At 37.1% G+C, this 18,226-nt stretch overlaps 1 protein-coding gene across 8 annotated transcripts in view; it reads right to left on the bottom strand.

Annotated features, from left to right (window-relative positions):
* Window positions 1–18,226, bottom strand: part of syt1a (synaptotagmin Ia) — a 1,226,547-nt gene that overhangs the window by 123,743 nt on the left and 1,084,578 nt on the right. For all 8 annotated transcript variants that reach the window (XM_028817071.2, XM_028817014.2, XM_028817013.2 and 5 more), the window contains 2 exons: window positions 16,275–16,442; window positions 11,875–12,042 (listed from right to left, as the gene is read on the bottom strand). In XM_028817071.2, coding sequence (XP_028672904.1) covers window positions 11,875–12,042; window positions 16,275–16,442 — 336 coding nt within the window. The remainder of the gene's footprint in view (window positions 1–11,874; window positions 12,043–16,274; window positions 16,443–18,226) is intronic.

Here is an 18,226-nt window from a genome sequence, read left to right as displayed (position 1 = left end):
AGAATCCACTACATCCATTAAACAGTGTCATCTCCAGACAGAGGAGCAGTTTCAGCGACAGACTGCTGTCACTGTCCTGCTCCACTGACAGACTGAGAAGATCATTCCTCCCCCAAACTATGCGACTCTTCAATTCCACCAGAGGGGGTAAACGTTGAACATTATTCAAGTTATTGTCTGTTTTTTACCTGCATTTTTTATTACTCTTTAATTTAATATTTTTTGCTGCTGGAGTATGTGAATTTCCCCCTGGGATTAATAAAGTATCTATCTATCTATCTATCTATCTATCTATCTATCTATCTATCTATCTATCTATCTATCTATCTATCTATCTATCTATCTATCTATCTATCTATCTATCTATCTATCTATCTATCTATCTATCTATCTATCTATCTATCTATCTATCTATCTCTACAACTACTGGAGAAACTGCTGTTTGGGGGACCTCTTTATCTTAACCAGTGTGGAATCTTAAATTTAATCCATTGTAAGGAGGCTGGGAAGTCCTTACTAAGTATAGGGAATCAGCTATGAGTGCCAGGACTTTCAAATAGCATAGCTATATTACATCAAGCAGGGTTTGATGTAAATAAGAAAACTGAAAAGTGCCCATACTGGCCCTGGAAGGGCCACAAGTTGATAATTTAAAAGACAGGCCTCTCTCGGTTGAAGGAAGAAATAAAAGTTCAGTGGAAGGCAAATAATAGTAGTACTAGCAGAGAAAGTCTTACTGGCATGTCATGTTTCTGTGACCTTTCACCAGATTAGGTGGGTCTGAATAATGGAGTCATCTACCCTGTTAGTTAGACTATGTTGTACAGTATATGCCAAAATAATACTGACTGTGCCATCCTGATGTATTTCTTCTTTACTGTAGCCTGTAAATAGTATAATTATAGTACCATATATTTGAAATTTTTGTGCCATACCAGCGGGTGACGCTGTTACTCTATTCACAAAAGCAGAAATCAACTCAGAGAACACTAGAAGGTTTCAAAGGGTGGCATGCACTCTTTGAAGACAGTGCAGCAAACCCTCATCTCCATCATAAGTGAAGCAAATTTCATGCATAGCAGATTTACCAATTGGAAAAGAAAATAAAAGCATAATGTAACGGGTTCAGTATGCGGGCATGACAGCTTGATTTGAACAGCAGATTAATTAGCCGTTAACTCTACTCTCTGCAAATCAAAGAAGTTTGCATTGCAAACCTTGCTTGAGAATTTTGCAAATACAAATAAATATTGTGCAAACAAAGAAAATCACTGAAGTAATGGGAGCTAAAAGTCCTGTAGGTTTGCTTGATTAGCAAGCAGACAAGACATGACATTTGATCAAGGCTAAGCTATAATTCGTTACCATTGAACATTAGAAAACACACAGCACAGGCAGGGGATTTTCATGTTCAAAACACAATGAATATGCTAAAATTGATAAAAGCTGTCATCTTGCCTTCATTACCTCATATTCGGACTGTTCCACCTGACCAACATCGGTGCACACTGTAGTATATAGTGCCAAGTAGGGCTTAGACTTTCCCATCAAGTGGAAGACAAACATTTTTACTTCTTGAATCTAAATACAATTATATTTGAATGGCATTTCAAACTGCCTGCCTATCAGTTACAATTCTTCCAGCTGCCTGCTATGCTCTAATGATTGCATCCCATTGCGCTTTGCCACTTGGCTTCATTCAGCTTTTTCCCCGATAATATTTCTAAATGTCACCCAGGTTAAAGCAGCCCTACACTCAAAGTGAAATTAATTTAACTGAGCAGCATGTTAATAATATTGTTACTTGTGACCCACCGAAAACTGGTTTATCTGTAGCCAATAGGAAAATAAAATCCTTGCTTACTCAAAGTCAGTGGAATTTAATTTGAGTCACCGTTTGAGAGATTTATTTACATCACCTACGGAGTCAGTTTGATGGGAGACATTCATTTTCTCTAATTACAGGATGACATTCCAATATATTTACTTGATTGAAAGACTGGCCTGAATCAGCTCGGTCACAATGTAAAGTCTTTGTTTCACAGAAGCACAAAGGTTTATCTAATTTTTAGTTTTAACACTGGTTAGTGAGCATGCATACTTTGATTTTTTGGGTAAAGGCGTGTCATAAGAAACCTATGCATGGATGGCCACTCACTTCAGTATGTGGTGGTCCTTCATTATGCTATTCTTGACAAGATTTTTCCACAAGTGGAAGATTAAAACAATCAAGGCCATTCTTAATGGCTACATTCTATATGGCCACCTCTTTATCTTATTATATGCTAGCAACATGTACCTGTCGAATAGGTAATATAATAAATTTTAAAAATGTTTGATATCTCTTGTCCAACATGTCCCGTTCCTGGGTATTTTTGCTTGTCTCAAACTCTCTTGGCCTGTGCTTCTTTTCTTGATTGCATTCCCATGAAGCCTGCTTCTCAGCCTCTGTTATTTTGAGGTGCCTTGCTCATCACCTGTCTGCTTTTTGAGTACCAAGCCTCCATTACCTACTGCAAAAAGATCATTTGTATTCTTGAGAAAACCTTCCCGTCTCTGAAGGCAACTCAGGCTGTGCTTCATCATTATTTAGTGACCCAATGTCACATAGTACATTATTGGCTTTGTTGTCATTGAAATGCTTTATGTTCACCCCTTTTTTATTTTTTTTTAATTGTCACAACCAAGAACTAAGTTTCCCACCCCTTATCCCCAGGTTGCCAACAGCCTTGCTATCTCTTGAACTTGGTTCATCAATAGTCACAACTGATGAAGGACCAATCCTAATGAGGACACAAGTGAGACTTTATAATCAAAAGAATAGCAGAGTTTATTTCATACAAAGAAAAAAAGTGCTCAAAAAGAATGTGCAACAGTGCAATAAATAAGTTATTAAATAAGTATATAGAATCTGTGTCAATAAAATCAATAATTGTCTTTAGGCTGTTTCATTAATACAGTAAATATTCCAAATAAATAAGTTAAATTTCCAAGCATCAAAGAGTTAAAAACATTAGGTTAATCTCTTTTTCTCACCCAGTCCTTACCAGTATGACAGAAGACACCAAGATCGCATCCCCCAAACAAACAAATGGAGATCTAAGCTGTGGCCACCAGAGCACTTTATCCATCTTGTTCCAGATGCAACCCACCGGATCCCTGATCCCAAAGCAGTTCTGAGGGCATCTTACCCATCTATTGGATGCCGTTGCTCTCAAGCTTCCCTCCTCTAACTTGCTCCGGTGGCCTCTCCTCCTCTTGTCTGGTTTACTACTCCTCAGAAAAAGAGCACAGTCACCAAATGGAAACCCCAGCTTTTGGTCCTACTCTCCAAAAATTCAATCAGGACACATGAATGCTTCCTTTTCTGTCTCTCCCCTTTCCTCTCTGACTAGCGATCACTTTCTAGATGAATTAAAACACAAAAAAATCCTCTCCGTAGTGCTAACCTATTCCCATTTTCTTCTGGCTGCAGCCGATGCCTGATGATGAGCGCACCAAGCTCCAACAAGTTCATTAAGCCACTGCATGCAGGAGCTAAAAGGTTGTGCTAAAACAATACATGAGTTAAACAAGTAAAAACATCCTCTCATCTTACGACAGGCACTCCTAATATATCAAGTCATCATCTCTACCACTGAGCCCCAAAGCAAAACTGACCAACCAGACTAAAACCAAACTGACCAACTAGATTGCATGGCAGTAGCATTTTATTATATAGTAGATAGATTTGTTAAGATGTATGGAGTTATAGAGTTTAGCAATGCTGACTCACAACTCAAGAGTGCCTGGTCACTGTTTGTGTGGAGGCTGGACATTATTTTTATGTCTATGTTTTTTTCTGAGTTCCCTGTAACATTAGTTTTGTGTGAGTTTTGTGGATGCAAATGAATGAAGTTGACTGTACCCCATAATGGACCAGTACTTTGTTCAGTGTTGGCTCTTGCCTGGCATACAGTTCTGTTAGGATAGCATCTGGTCCCTGTAACCCTGAATTGGGTTTTCAGCTTTAAGAAAAGGATGGATTAATATTTATGGATTTATTATGCACTTCTTTGCATTTGTAATGGATGACATCTATTTGAAAGTAATGTCTGGACATAGTATTGTATCAAGCATGTAATTCCATGTACTTTAGGGACTTACTGTATAATGTTGGTACTGTATTTTATTGATGCTTTGAAACCAATAAAATGAATTTAATAAAAAAAAACCCAAAAAAAAACAAAAACAAAAAAAAGCCAACAACTTTTGTATCATCATATAGTTAGTTAGGAATGTGAGAATGGCCTTGAATGAATATTTACATTGTAATTAATTTGACAATTGAAGTAGATTATTTGTGGTTAGGTAATAGTTCTTTGTCTCTAAACTGACACTTTCCTGTTACTTCCCAGACTAGCATGTCATGGATCTTCTCCTAGTGGGCTAAGCCTATCAAAGCTTTCCTGAGAGACACTGAGGGGTTGTGTCCATAACATGCCCAAGCTACCTCATCAGGCTCCTCTCCATCCAAAGAAGAAGCGGTTCTACTCTGAGGATCTCCCAAATTGTAGAGCCTCAGCATTCCCACCCTCACCCAGGGTCACAAGCAGAAGGCAGGGATCGAAAAAATTAGATCATGAGCACAAATGGTAGTGTAGTGCTCATTAATCATAAAAACATTTTTAATAGCAAAACTTATGACTCTAAGAGAAAAGTGTAAGAGGCTCTGTGCTCCAAAGATTATGGAAAGGATGTCTGAGCCACAACACACAATACAATTTACATCACATAAGTCAAAAATCTAAAAAAATCTACTTTGTACACCTCATTATTTATCCAAATCATTCACTAATTCCCTTTTAAAAATGGAAGGTGCTGCTTGTTATCTGCCTTGAATTGTTTATGGATGAATCAAGTGCTTTGAGTATCTGTTCATTTATACTCCACCTGACTCTTCTGGTCTGTTCTACTGTACTGAGAGCTCAAACTGTCAGTCTGCTTTGCATTCAATTTTCTTTTGTAGGCCCTTCAAAGATTTATTTGTCCCTATAATTAATTATTACTTTGAAATGTTTGTTTCATAAATCACCTTGTGATGGTGTGCTGTGTAAAAGTCCAAATACAAATAAAATCGATTGATTGAAAGCAGCTGTAATTCATCCTCTTCTGATACTTTTTGCTAAATGCTAAATAAACCCAGTTGTAATTTCAGATTAATCAGTAAGTGTTCATATTATTGGCTTTCATTTAAAATCAGCTATTCTAAAATGTTTAGTTAATGCTGTGACTCTACAGTTGTCCTAACAATTTGCTTTGCGCAGTGTGTTACATTAGAATGACTTATTTGGCTGACCCTTATTCCAAAGAGATAACTACATATTACAATTATTTTCATATTTGTACAAATTCAGCACTGGCAGGTTAAGTGACTTGTCCAGGGTCTCACAAAATGAGTCCACTAGGCCACAATTTGCCAAGCTAATGTTATTAAAAGTAAACCATTTATAGAGGCCTTGGAGACGTGTGCATGCATTTTAATATCTATTTTCTAAATTCGCTGTTTTAATCAGATGGCTATGCAGAGCGGACACATAGAGAACTAGATACAAGTTAGGAAACAAACTTTAACGGGGAGCTGAAATCTTAGTTGACTTCAAATGTGTACTGTACATGCTTTGAATAAGGGAAATGACCCTCATGAGCCTCAGAAAAACATGAAAACACCATACATACAGTACTTTAACTGGGCTAGGAATTAAATCTAGGTCGCTGAAACAGATATGCTGCAACACTAACCAACTCTGGAGAAGATCCAGTCCACCACAGGACACACCATTAACTTCTACTCCTAACAGATCAATTCAGTGTTGCCACTTAACCACACATGCATACATGGTATGGACATCTGAGAAAACTGAAGGACTTGGAATACCCAGATAATGGGAGAAGCCAGAGGCTCCATAGAAACTGTAAGCAGGGCAGAAATGGAACTCATATTCTTAGTGCTGGGAACCACCATGATGCCTTGTCACATGTCACATGAAAGCAAAGTCTGGCTCAATAGCATCAGGAGCAAAGCAGGGGCTATTCCTAGACAGGATGCCACATTTACCAACACACTCATTCATTTACTCATTTTCTGAATGTGAAGGTTCGACAGCTGGACAGCTGGTGAAGAGATCACAACCTATCCCTCAACACTGACAAGACTAAAACATTAATTGTTGACTTCAGGAGAAAAAACCTGCCCTGACCACATCTCAGTCTGCATCAATGGAGTGCATATAACTGAGGACCTCACACGGACTAACAATACCACCTCCTTAACTAAAGAGGCCCAGCAGAGACTGAAATAAGCATACCTCCCATCTCCCATTTTCACCATGTGTTATAGAGACACCATCGACAATGTTCTGACCAGCTGCATTATGGTCTGTATAGAAATTGTAGCACGTCCAACTGCAAGACATTGCAAAGAATAGTGAGGTCAGCAGTGAATATTTTTGAAGTGTCTCTCCCTGGAAGATATGTTTTCCAAATGTTGTATCCATAAGGCCTACGACATTGTGGAGGACCCTTCTTATCCCCCTCAAACATTCTTCATTCTTTAACCATCTGGAAAAAGATACTACAGCATCAGAGCCATATGTCATAGTTTTTTCCCTACAGGCTCCTCTACATGATGTTGCTCCCATGATCTTCCACCCTACTCTAACATTTTAAATAACAATGTCTTCCTCCAGTTTATGCACACAAGTCACTTTATCTCTTTTGTCAAAAGAACTGTCACTGTATTGATAAATGGATCTTGATCTCTGTGTAATCAGGGCAGTTAATAGTTTTGGCATATTGACAATTTTAATAGTTTTTCAGTTTCAACAGTGCATGGTTTTGTCTGTTGGTAAACGCTGTCTGGTTTAATTTGCACTATGTGTCGTGAGTCCTGAGCGTCGTCATTTTGTCTATTGGTGTACTTGTGAATGGTTGAGATAATCATAAAGTTTACTTTAACTTTTTAAACAAGGAAGCAAGAAGTATTGTCAATGTCAGGTACATTGAGACCAAAGCAGCATTTAAACCAGGACATTTTAGAGTCACCAGGTAATGTATCTTGCTCTTTCTTGGTACATGGGAGAAGTATCTGGAGCAAACACACAACGGAAAGACTGAAAAAATACACAAAAACAATTGTTGGGCCTCAATTTGAATGCATTTGTCTGGGGCTGTATGGCAGGAGTGGTAAGCATTGTACCATGATCTTGCTTTCTTCTAGTTATATGATGAGTTAAAAGAACATTATATAATTGAAGGAGCCAAGTAGATGCCAGTCTAATTAGCTTAACAGCTAATGACGTTCCACCAATATTCCCTAGGTAAGACAAAGGAGTTCTGCCTTGCCAATTTAATTCACAGACTAATTGACCAGGTGACTACAATGGTTCTGGGTTTATAACTACTTTATAATTATAAAGTATATATAATTTATAATGCGCTTATAATTACTTTAATAATTACTTTGATTTTTCTTTGTTTTTATATGGTTCAGGAAGTTTATCATTTTTTTTTTGCAACCTGTGCCATTTGGCTTTTTTGGCTTCAGTAAGGTTGCTGTCATTTCATGTCATTACTTGCATGGATGTGGCCATGTAGTTCTTTGTTGCTTGGCTGGTTGATAGTTATGTGACTAAGAAGTGACATGACATGTTTTGCCCTAATGTCATTTCTCCCCATTTATTTAAATGCAAACACACAAACAATCAAGCTTTTAGATAATTGCAAACAGCAACCTTGTGTACTTCAAGCTTCACTTAGTTATTGTTACTTGTTACTTTTGGTTTTCAACTTCTGCTACAGCGTTCATGACTACTGAGTTTGTAATTCCATTTTGCATTTGGTGTCTGAATAGTTTGATCCTTCAACTTTCAAATCCATCCTGATTATTGACCATATTTTTGCCTGATCTTCTACTGCCTTCTTTTCACTCTTTTGTGTAGTATACACATTTCATTACAGTGTACACAAAGAGTAATGGAAATCTCATCCAAATATGGAGTCATGCAGTTTAACAGGAAACTCAGACAATTATTTAAAACTATCTGAATGAGATATTGGGACACCTTAACTAACAGCCTATAAAATATATGTTCAACTAACCCAGCCTCCATTTTGGAGTCGGTCTAATACCCGGATTAATGGAGAAGGTTGACATCAGGAAAGGCATCCAACCTTAAAAATCACTTCTATTGGAGAAGTCTAGGCAAAAGAAATAGCTACCCCATATAAAAATGGGAATAGCTACGGAAGAAGAAGACAGTATATTTGAACTGCTGAAGCATACCTTAGCATTTGCTGTTCTGCTGCTGATTGTTGGTAAAGTTGACTATAAATCTAAACTGGTCCTGTGTGAGTATAACTATGTGTATGGGTAGACCCTGTCCACGGGGGGTTCCTGCCTTGCATCCATTGTTGATGGGATAGGCTTCTGGATTAAGCAGGTTTGATAAATTTGAAGTCCAAATGTATAGTGTTATTTACAGTGCCAGCATTAGACAATGAATGTAACACCACACAATATAATTAAATGTCATTTGGCAATGTTGTTGAGTTTCATTAATATTTTAATTACATGTTTAAAAGGGTAGCTTCTTGGTAGTAGCATTTGTAAAAAAACAAACTGATTGTTCTGTTTATAACTTAGAAAAGTATATTGCATCCAGCCTTCCCTAGTCACTGGTCTGTTTAGGAGCTCTGATGGTGAGTAGTCACTTCCTATCAAGATTTCACTACCAAAATAAATGTCCATGTACCACCACCAGAGTAACAGACCATTATCAGTTGTGTATAATTATCTATACCATGGCTTGGGCACTTTTCAGTAGGGTGAACATTTGACTGGCAAGCACAAGGTCAATACAATTCACAGAGGTATATAAAAGCTACAATGAGGGTAACTGTGGCTTGAAGGCTGCCTGCCAATGCTTAACAAGGACTAGGATCCCTGCACAGGACATTTTACAATTGGAGGAGTAAAGACAGGGCTTAGGCTGTCCAGTAAAGATATCATGGATACTCAAGAGAATGTTTGTTTTGTTTGTCTTTCTGTTCTGTATTGTTACAGCCATTAAATAGGTCTTTGAATAAATATGAATTTTCTTCAACTTGCCTCATGCCTCAATGCCTTGATGCCGCAGAGGAGAGATTTCCCCATAACTGACATCGCCTGTCTGCCTGAGAGAAGCCAATTATCATTTTAATTCAGCCTGCTTGCCTAATTCAGTAAAGCATTTCTGAAAAATGTTGTCATGAACAACTTAATCAGTTAACTTTAAAACAACTATGGGAATGTGCCTGTGGGATCAAATGCAAACAATAAATATACAGTATGTTTAAATCAATGCACCTCATTGTCTGACCACATAAATGTAATGGGTCAGCTTTGAAGTTCTGAAAATATATTAAATAGGACTTTCTACTTTTTACCAAAATGTAAGGATGGCAAAAAATAAATTGCATTGAAAGACTCACCAACATCACATACAGATACAAACAGTATCAATATGGGAAGGTGTATAAATTATAGTTAACTTGTGTGCAGGTGAATGTAAACTAGATGATAAGATGTGCTGCAATCATAGAAAGAGAAACCAGCCTCTATCAATATAGCCATCCTAAATGAATCAAACATTATGCTGAAACAAACTAAGAACCTCAGGAAATATAAAGAAGTGGAAATCAAAGCCAGCAGGGTATGGAAAGTAAAAATAAAATCTGTGCCAGTCATAATCGGAGCATCAGGAACAATCAAGAAATGATTTAATCAAAACCTCGAGTTGCTCCTGGGCCATCCATTAGACAGTGAAATGTCGTAATGGGCACTGCACTCATCCCATGAAAGGCATTTGGGTAAATCACTTTGATCTCTGGTTAAGATTTGGATTTAGTGGTTACCCCCATCAAACATCAGGTGAAAAGGAGAAAAGCAAAAACTATCAATAATAATAATAATTAAGAGAAAAAGATGAAAAACAAGAATATAAACAAGAATATGGTTACCTTCTAACCAAGCTACAAAGCATCAGTGTTGAAAGTTTTTGAGGATAAAATATTCCAGTAAACATGTTGCGTTTAATTATCGTTATGAACACCATCAAGTAATGAAGAAACAGTTAAGTGGCACTTGAATGGGTTGCATTTGCAGGATACCCACAATGACTTGCTCTGAAATTGCCAGTTACACTAAATTCACATTTTTGAAATTCACATGAACACAGGCTGGCAATGCAAAATCCACAGCATGAGTATCATAGCCATGAACTGAACTAGGCTGCAAGTGCAACCTTATTTAAAAAAAATGACTTAATTTTATGGACTTATTTAAAGTACTAGGCTCTTGTACCGTGTTAGCCATTATGAATGTAGTGAAAAGTCAAGCAAAATGACACCTTTTATTGGCTAACTAATCTTTTTGTAATCTTTTTAGTTAGCCAATAAAAGTTGGCATTTTGCTTGACTATGGACTTATTTTAAGAAATCCTTCTTTTTGGTGTAAATTTTTTCCACTTAGCTTAACCCATTATTAGCACTCTGATGTAATAATAATAATAACAATAATGTCTGTGATAAATTAGAGATTAACAGTATAGAAAAATGCATTTATATCACAGCAGTTATGTTTGTATGAAAACTCATAACTAACTAAGCTTCCCAGAAATACGTAAATATTCAACACAGAGAGAGCATATAAAGCTGTTAGAGAGAAATTTAAGCAAAAGTATAAATTAAAGCTACCCCTAATCAGTCAATAAGTAGAGTTGAGCTTAGCAGAAAATGAGGCTGGTCATACAAGACATCAGTGTCATGGCTCCAACTAAAAAAAACCAAAAACAAATCACCTCCACCTACCAAGGGGTTGTAGGCCACACATGTACAGAAGGGACACCACAGAAGAAAGCAAAGACCCCTGCATGGAGCAGCTAGTCTATCTATTAGTAATCTTTTTTTTTTTTTACATTGTTTTATGATAGTGGCTTTAAGAAATCACCAATAACTTCATAGAATACTTCACAAGACCACATATTTTGCTAAGTATTATTTGTTTCAGGAATAAGTAACATACGTAAAATTTAATCTATGGCATCAACAGCAACACTCTTATTCTTATCAAGTTGCTAGCAGTGTGGGACCACCTAGCCTAAGGTTTCTTCTATACAAATGGAGAATTTGTGTAAAATTTGTTGGAGATACTGGACAAACACACCCACAAACACACATTCAGCTTTATATTTTAGACTAGTAAGGACAACAGCAGTATATAACATTTGATAAAATGTTTAATTGTAATTTAGACAAACATTTGGGGACACTTTAACTAAGTCTGGTGCTCATAGCTGACATATATCTGATTAACATATCTTTCAGTATACAATATATACAACACGTCAGTCATTGTCATTGTCATTGTTTAGCAATTCAACTAGCTAATTAAATGTAATACCTTTAACTTTACCTGCAGGATTTGATTATTAGTGATCATTTTCTTTACAAGTGCAGACGGAAAAAATGTGCATTTTATCTATTGAGGACTTTCAGAATGTAAGCATTGTTTCTCAAGGACACTTGAAAATGAAATATGTGAGTCCTGTGCACAACATACAAGAGTAGTCAATCTCAAAATATAACTCCTCTAGGGTCCACTAGAGGCCACTATTGACAACTGGCTTGGAGTTTTAGAGAACATCCGTAACTCACAAGAAAATTCAGAGGACAACTCAGACATTAATTACACTGAGGCAGTGCTTAAAATGCTGATACCAGCTAGATGACATTAAGAAAGTTAGAGAAGAGAAAAAATTCAGCTGTAGGAAAAAGGGCAACTCTTTTTCTGCTTACCTCTTCTTTTTCAGCACTTTGAAGGTCCCGCCATTCTTCAGTTACATGACCAAAGTCGACCGTGTTCATAGGCACTTTAATTTCCCCAATGATATCATGCTTGGAAAATCGGTCAAAATCATAAACTGACATCACCAATGTTTTTCCTCCCAGTTCAGCATAGGGCACCTAGTGTGAAAAAAATATGTTTTTAATCAATTGGCTCTCACCATTTAATTATTGTATTGCAAGTGGTAAGACATCTGAAATGATAGGCATTATGTTAAAAGCGATAACAAATAGCTCAGTGACTCATTATAATTGCAGCAATGGCTAGGGCTCCGCTTCTGCATTCTTCAATACGATAATTGTGCACCTACAGCGGAGGCTGACCTTGTCTTGTAACTTACAGCTGCCTGATGTTTGGAAGCACTGTAAATTTGCTAACATCAATTGTGCTGGCAAATGTTCAGGGCAGAAATCTCCTGACATATGCTACTGATACAGCAGTAAAGGCAATCACCTACAATCTGCTGAGAGTGTAACACGGTACTGATGGCTGATTTACTTTTTAAATTAATACAGGTTCCCACTGCAGATCACATTTAAATACATTTTAGTGGAATTATAATGGATTGACTGTTTTTCTTTTTGAGTCTGCACACCAGAAAGTGTGCCAAACCTTACTTCATACACAGTAAGGGTATGTAAAGTGCTACCCAAAGTTAACACAATTGTGTAAAATGCTATACTAATAAATGTTTTCAGTGCAAAAAGGACAGAAATTTGCAGATGGCTAACAAATACCGTTTTTGCTTTGTATAAATTTCTCTGTGTCACTGGGTAAATGGTATGATTAGAAAAGCGGCGAAATAAAAGTAAAAGAAAGAAAAGGAACTGCGAAAAGGTGAAATAGTTTTGCCTAGTGCACAATCACATAGGCAGTGTCTTTCTCTGGTATGACTCTCACAAAACATTTTTGACAAGGACAATGCAATTCAATAATTTGACCCTTCCAATTATCAGGGTGCAGGGAATTTTGTAAATTTATTACGGCTTTTTCTTTGGCTTGTGTTTTGAACTCTAAGGGTTTTTAACTTGAGGAATTTAACTGAAGTACATATTTTTGTCTATAATGCTTCATTTTGATTTTATTTTTAACTTTTCTGCTGCTGTTTTACTTTCTTCCAATGCCTCGTGTTGATAACTGTTGTCAGGATGTCCCCAGTAAGGGGGTCCTTAGAGGTCGCGATTCTGTCGATCCTGAGAAAACAGGATAAAATGGTCATTTTAGGTTTGCCTCGCTCGTCCAACTAAATGGATTCCAAAACAATTCTTTGCATTTGAATTCTTCATTTCCTTTTGATTTCCTGGTTGAGAACTTTGCCATCCCTTTATTCTTTTTTTGACTTGGATTCTGTCTATCACTTCTGGCTTTGGTGTCTGTTATTTTTATCTCCTGGTTCTGACCCTTGCTTCAATTTTAAACTACATCTGTCTCTCCTAGTCATCTTCAAACTCTTATGCCAACTGATCTTGGCCTGGTATAGTCATTACACTGTGCATGGTAACTGATCAAAGTCTGTTTTAAATTAAAAGCTATTTAACCAAAAGTCAGTAATGGCTCAGTTCAGATCCAGAATCCCATCTCCAACTCTAGTCATCTTTCTATAGCAGAAGCCTCATGGACACGGGGGATGCTGGTTTTGTGACTTGTGCTTTCCACTGTTCTTATTTTGGCGTAAAGGAGTCTCACAAATTAATATTTAAATAATTATATAAATAATTAAATTAAATACAATATTAAATACAATATATGCTTGTATACTCTCTTGCTTTCATTATTACTATGTTTTCTTGATGATGTTCTATAATAATGTTGGTAATGATTTTAATGATTTCCACTATTTTATGCAGAGAACTTTATCTAATCAAGGTTCTTGGCATAACTTTCAGAATTAACCCAATATCCAGTATTGCATTAAATGTAATATTCTCAAATTAACATAATAATTCCTTCATGAGCTTCACCCCAAAATGTATCAATATATCTGTTATTATTATTTAACCCCCTGGTACACTCTCTACTCCTACTCTCTCTACTCCATACTACGGCCACCAGAGGCATTTCTTCTTAAGTCCCCAAGACAAAGGAATTCCAGTACTGTGTACTCTTTTAGTGTCATCATGAAACTTAGTTATTGAGAATGACATTTAAGCTGTTTCAAAGCTTTCTTTTCTTTATGTTCTAATTTTTTTTTGGACATCATGTCAACTGATAAGTGCTTTATCAGCTCAAAAGGGTACTATTTAATTATTATATAGTAACAAATAAAGAAAGCTCTGCATTACTGCATAGCAAATTAAGTAACTATGAATATACACATTGTGGCACATTGTTGCTAGACATCTTGAGACTTATTTACTATTTACTAAATGGCATTTAGTAAATAAAATGGGCATCCTCATTTGAAACAACTTAATCAATATCTGCTGTCAGAGCACAGACATGATGTACAGCATAAGAAGACAGACAAAAGATTAGTAACAGGAAGAACAATAATGCTGTCTCACAATGGCTGCCCCTTGTGAAGGAAATGTCAACCAAAGCAGTAGCTGGCTGCTTTTCCACAGGCTTCATGTAATCCTTATGTTGACCTGTACACTTTAATCTTATTCAAAAGTAAAAGCATTGTTAAATGTTTATAGGTCCGGCTCGGTAGATGAGGTGTAGTGAGTGGCAAAGAGTATTCTTAAACCCACTACTTCAGTTTAGCATATCCTGACTAGAGCTGCTGATTAACTGTGCAGACTGCATCTCTGTTGTTAGTCATTAGCACTAAAACATAAGTAACATGATAGTTATAATTTGTTACTAACCCTCACCTCTTCTGTTTCTCTTCTCGGTACTCAAATGTGGCACTTGGTGCCACGGCCCACCTGCCAAGTTGTTTTGCCTGCCTAAGGTAAAGTCATCCCTGATGAAGGATCGCAGGAATCGTGGGAAAGAGGGGTCCTTTCATCGGATTGGTTGGCCCAGCGCTGTTTCAGCCGTGGAATGGCCAAATGGGGGAGGCAGCTTGATGGATGAGGTCTCCAGGACTCTAAAAATATCCAAATCTTATTGTATGATATCATTTACTGTTAAATTCTGCTCCGTACTTCTAAATTTTTTCTTTTTAATTTTACTTCTAAAATAACTTTTTATTTTATACTGTATTGAGGATTTGATCTGTTCTGTGTATTGTATTGTATTGACCCCCTTCTTTTGACACCCACTGCATGCCCAACCTACCTGGAAAGGGGTCTCTCTTTGAACTGCCTTTCCCAAGGTTTCTTCCATTTTTTCCTACAAGGTTTTTTTGGGAGTTTTTCCTTGTCTTCTTAGAGAGTCAAGGCTCGGGGGGCTGTGAAGAGGCAGGGCCTGTTAAAGCCCATTGCGGCACTTTCTGTGTGATTTTGGGCTATACAAAAATAAACTGTATTGTATTGTATTGTATTAAAGAGGTCATCAGTACTGTGAGAGTCTGTTTTCCTAGGTGGTAACGTCCTTGGCTAAAGTAACTCATTTGAAAATGACATTATGTCATAAATGTTGCAATAAAGTTTTGTTACTGTTATTCTTGAAATACAAGGGAAGGCTAAAAAATTTCCAAAATTATTAAAAAAAAATTAGTTTATTATATAACTAACAACAATTCACTTTTAGTCACATAATAGTAAAAATGCTCTTCCTCAGATGAAATACTCAGACATTGAAGTGCTGAGGTGCCTATGGGAAAACGGAAATATGGTTGTTGCTTCACACCACCCCATAGTCAACAGATCTCTCTCCCTGTGACTTCTTTCTGTTAACAAAATTAAAATTGAGAATGAAAGGGAAGAAGATTTGTTACCGTGAAAGAAATCCAGAGAAACATGCAGGAGGCTCTAGACACAGCAACAAAAGATGAGTACAGGACATGTTTCCAGGAATAGGAGAAGCTCTGGGATGTGTGTTGTATTTCAAGGAGAGTATTTTGAAGGTGACTAAAAAAGAATTGTTGTAAGTTTAATAATATAGTTTTTTTTTCCAAGTTCTGGGAATTTTTGGCTTACCCCTCAAATGTTGAATGAACATGAAATTGTTTTGAATAATTAATTCACTTGGAAATGCTACCTTTTGTAAATATTGTATGTCACAATATAGCAGTCATTTTTTGTGTTTGAAATATATCTATGTGCATTTTGTGACCACATACTCACAGTCCAATATGCAAGGGAGTCTGTCATTCTGAAAATATTTTTATGTTATCTAGGTTGTTATATGATAGAATATCTGGGGCAATTTTTATTCACATATTCCAAAAGAGGGATTATTTCTTACTTAAGGCAATTATCAGCAGAAACCCATAAAATCAGACGGTATATTTATAGCCTACCTTGAAAATGAACTGCTCATTAAAGCTGGGATTAAGGGTTTTTCTGTGGACTTTTGTCTCAAATTTTTTCTTCTTATCAGGAAGCAGATAGACTTTCACATAAGGATCAGACGTTCCTCCCATATCCAAGGCTGGCAGTTCTGCAGCTTGAATAATCCCCACAATAAGCTGCACGAAAAAGAAATAAAGAAGCTTTCAGTAGACAGTTGCTGGCAGCAGAAATTGAAGAATCACTTTACTCTGATAAAGGCTACACTGTATAAGAATGCTCAACAGTGATCACAAAAACTCAATAAACGAAAAATGGGATGGCAAAACTAAATTAGAATTGTTTCCTCCAAGGCACAGGTAAAGCTCTCAAGAGCACTTTAATGTCACATCAGAATTTGGATTTTTCTTTTTTATTGACCCATTGTTTTATGTTCAAACTAGTTTCTCAACGCTTAAAACATACATTATGCATATACAGAAATTTATATACATATATATATATATTTATATTGTGGCAGACGGCCGGGTCCTCCCTTCACTATATATTCAGGGGGAGCAGCCCTGGACGGTGCAGTACCTCCCCCAGGGTTGGAGCGGTGCCTCAGCCTCCCACAGATGGAGATCTCCACAGACCTGTTGGGATCTGGGGTGGCCGCTAGGGGGTGCTGCCTGGGTCCCTGAGCCCAGCTGGACTAATCTTCAGCCCCACCTGGGAGTGCAACTGGAAACAGGTAATCAAGTATCTGGAGCACTTCCGGGTGGGCCATAAAAGGAGCCAGCCACCACCACTCAACGGCCTGAGTCGGGAGGAGGAGGACAAAGCTTGGAGGAGTGGTGGTAGAAGAGAGGAGTGTGGGTTTTGTGCTTGAGTTTGTACTTGGCACTGTGTTGTAGCTGGAGGACACGGGGAAGATGTGCCCTGCAGCTGAAGAAAATAAAACTTTATTTATTTTTATACATGCCTCCTGTGTCCAGTCTGTGTCGGCAATATAGTGCCTTTGTTACTATATATATATATATATATATATATATATATATCCATCCATTTTCCAACCCGCTGAATCTGAACACCGGGGTCTGCTGGAGCCAATCCCAGCCAACACAGGGCACAAGGCAGGAACCAATCCTGGGCAGGGTGCCAACCCACCGCAGTATATATATATATATATACATACAATATGTATTTGTGTGTGTATATGTAAAATGCATATATAATTAGTAACACACATACAGTATATTCTGTATATGGACTATATATGTATATATATTTTGTAGTTGTATAACAACAATGATTCTTATTTGATGGATCTGCAAATGCTATTCATTTACGATGATTTTTTAATACAATTCCTTTAGGACAGGTGGTAACAATCTCTTCTCTTCAATTCTCTTCCCAACAACAACATGTGCATGGCAAGAAGCCAGCCATGGAAGGCCTGCACGTTCATTGCTGGGCACTTTCATGCACGCATTGCCACTCAATGGCTCACACTTCACCAGTTTCCAGTTTTTATTAAACATAACAGGATGCATTTGGATTGTGGGAGGAAACAAAAAAGAGAAACTCCATAGAAAAGACACTGCAGCTGGGATCCAACAGCCTGAAGATGACAATGGTATTAGCCAAACCAAGAGTCATTTAAGATGCTCAGCATGTAATTGAAAAGCATGCATTACTGGCAACCTTAGTCAAACCCAGAAGTGATGAAATAAAGCAGAAAAACATTCTCAATAATAGTAATTGGAGACAGATCATTATTATACATAACTCCATTAAGAGTGTGCTTTACAAAACAAAGAGAATTATAACAAAACATTCATGCATTACTTATAAAAACTAAACATGGACAGAAAGCCATTGTTACAGCTGACTCTTATCAGATATTGCTTCTGATCTGTTCATCTTGGTAAATTGGTGGTGCTAACCATGACACTGTTCCATGATGGAGGAGTGGGCAAAA

Source organism: Erpetoichthys calabaricus, chromosome 1 (genome assembly GCF_900747795.2).
Source record: "Erpetoichthys calabaricus chromosome 1, fErpCal1.3, whole genome shotgun sequence".
NCBI lineage: Eukaryota > Metazoa > Chordata > Cladistia > Polypteriformes > Polypteridae > Erpetoichthys > Erpetoichthys calabaricus.
The sequence above is the reverse complement of the archived record's forward strand: the minus strand, read 5'-3'. Positions and strand labels throughout refer to the sequence as shown.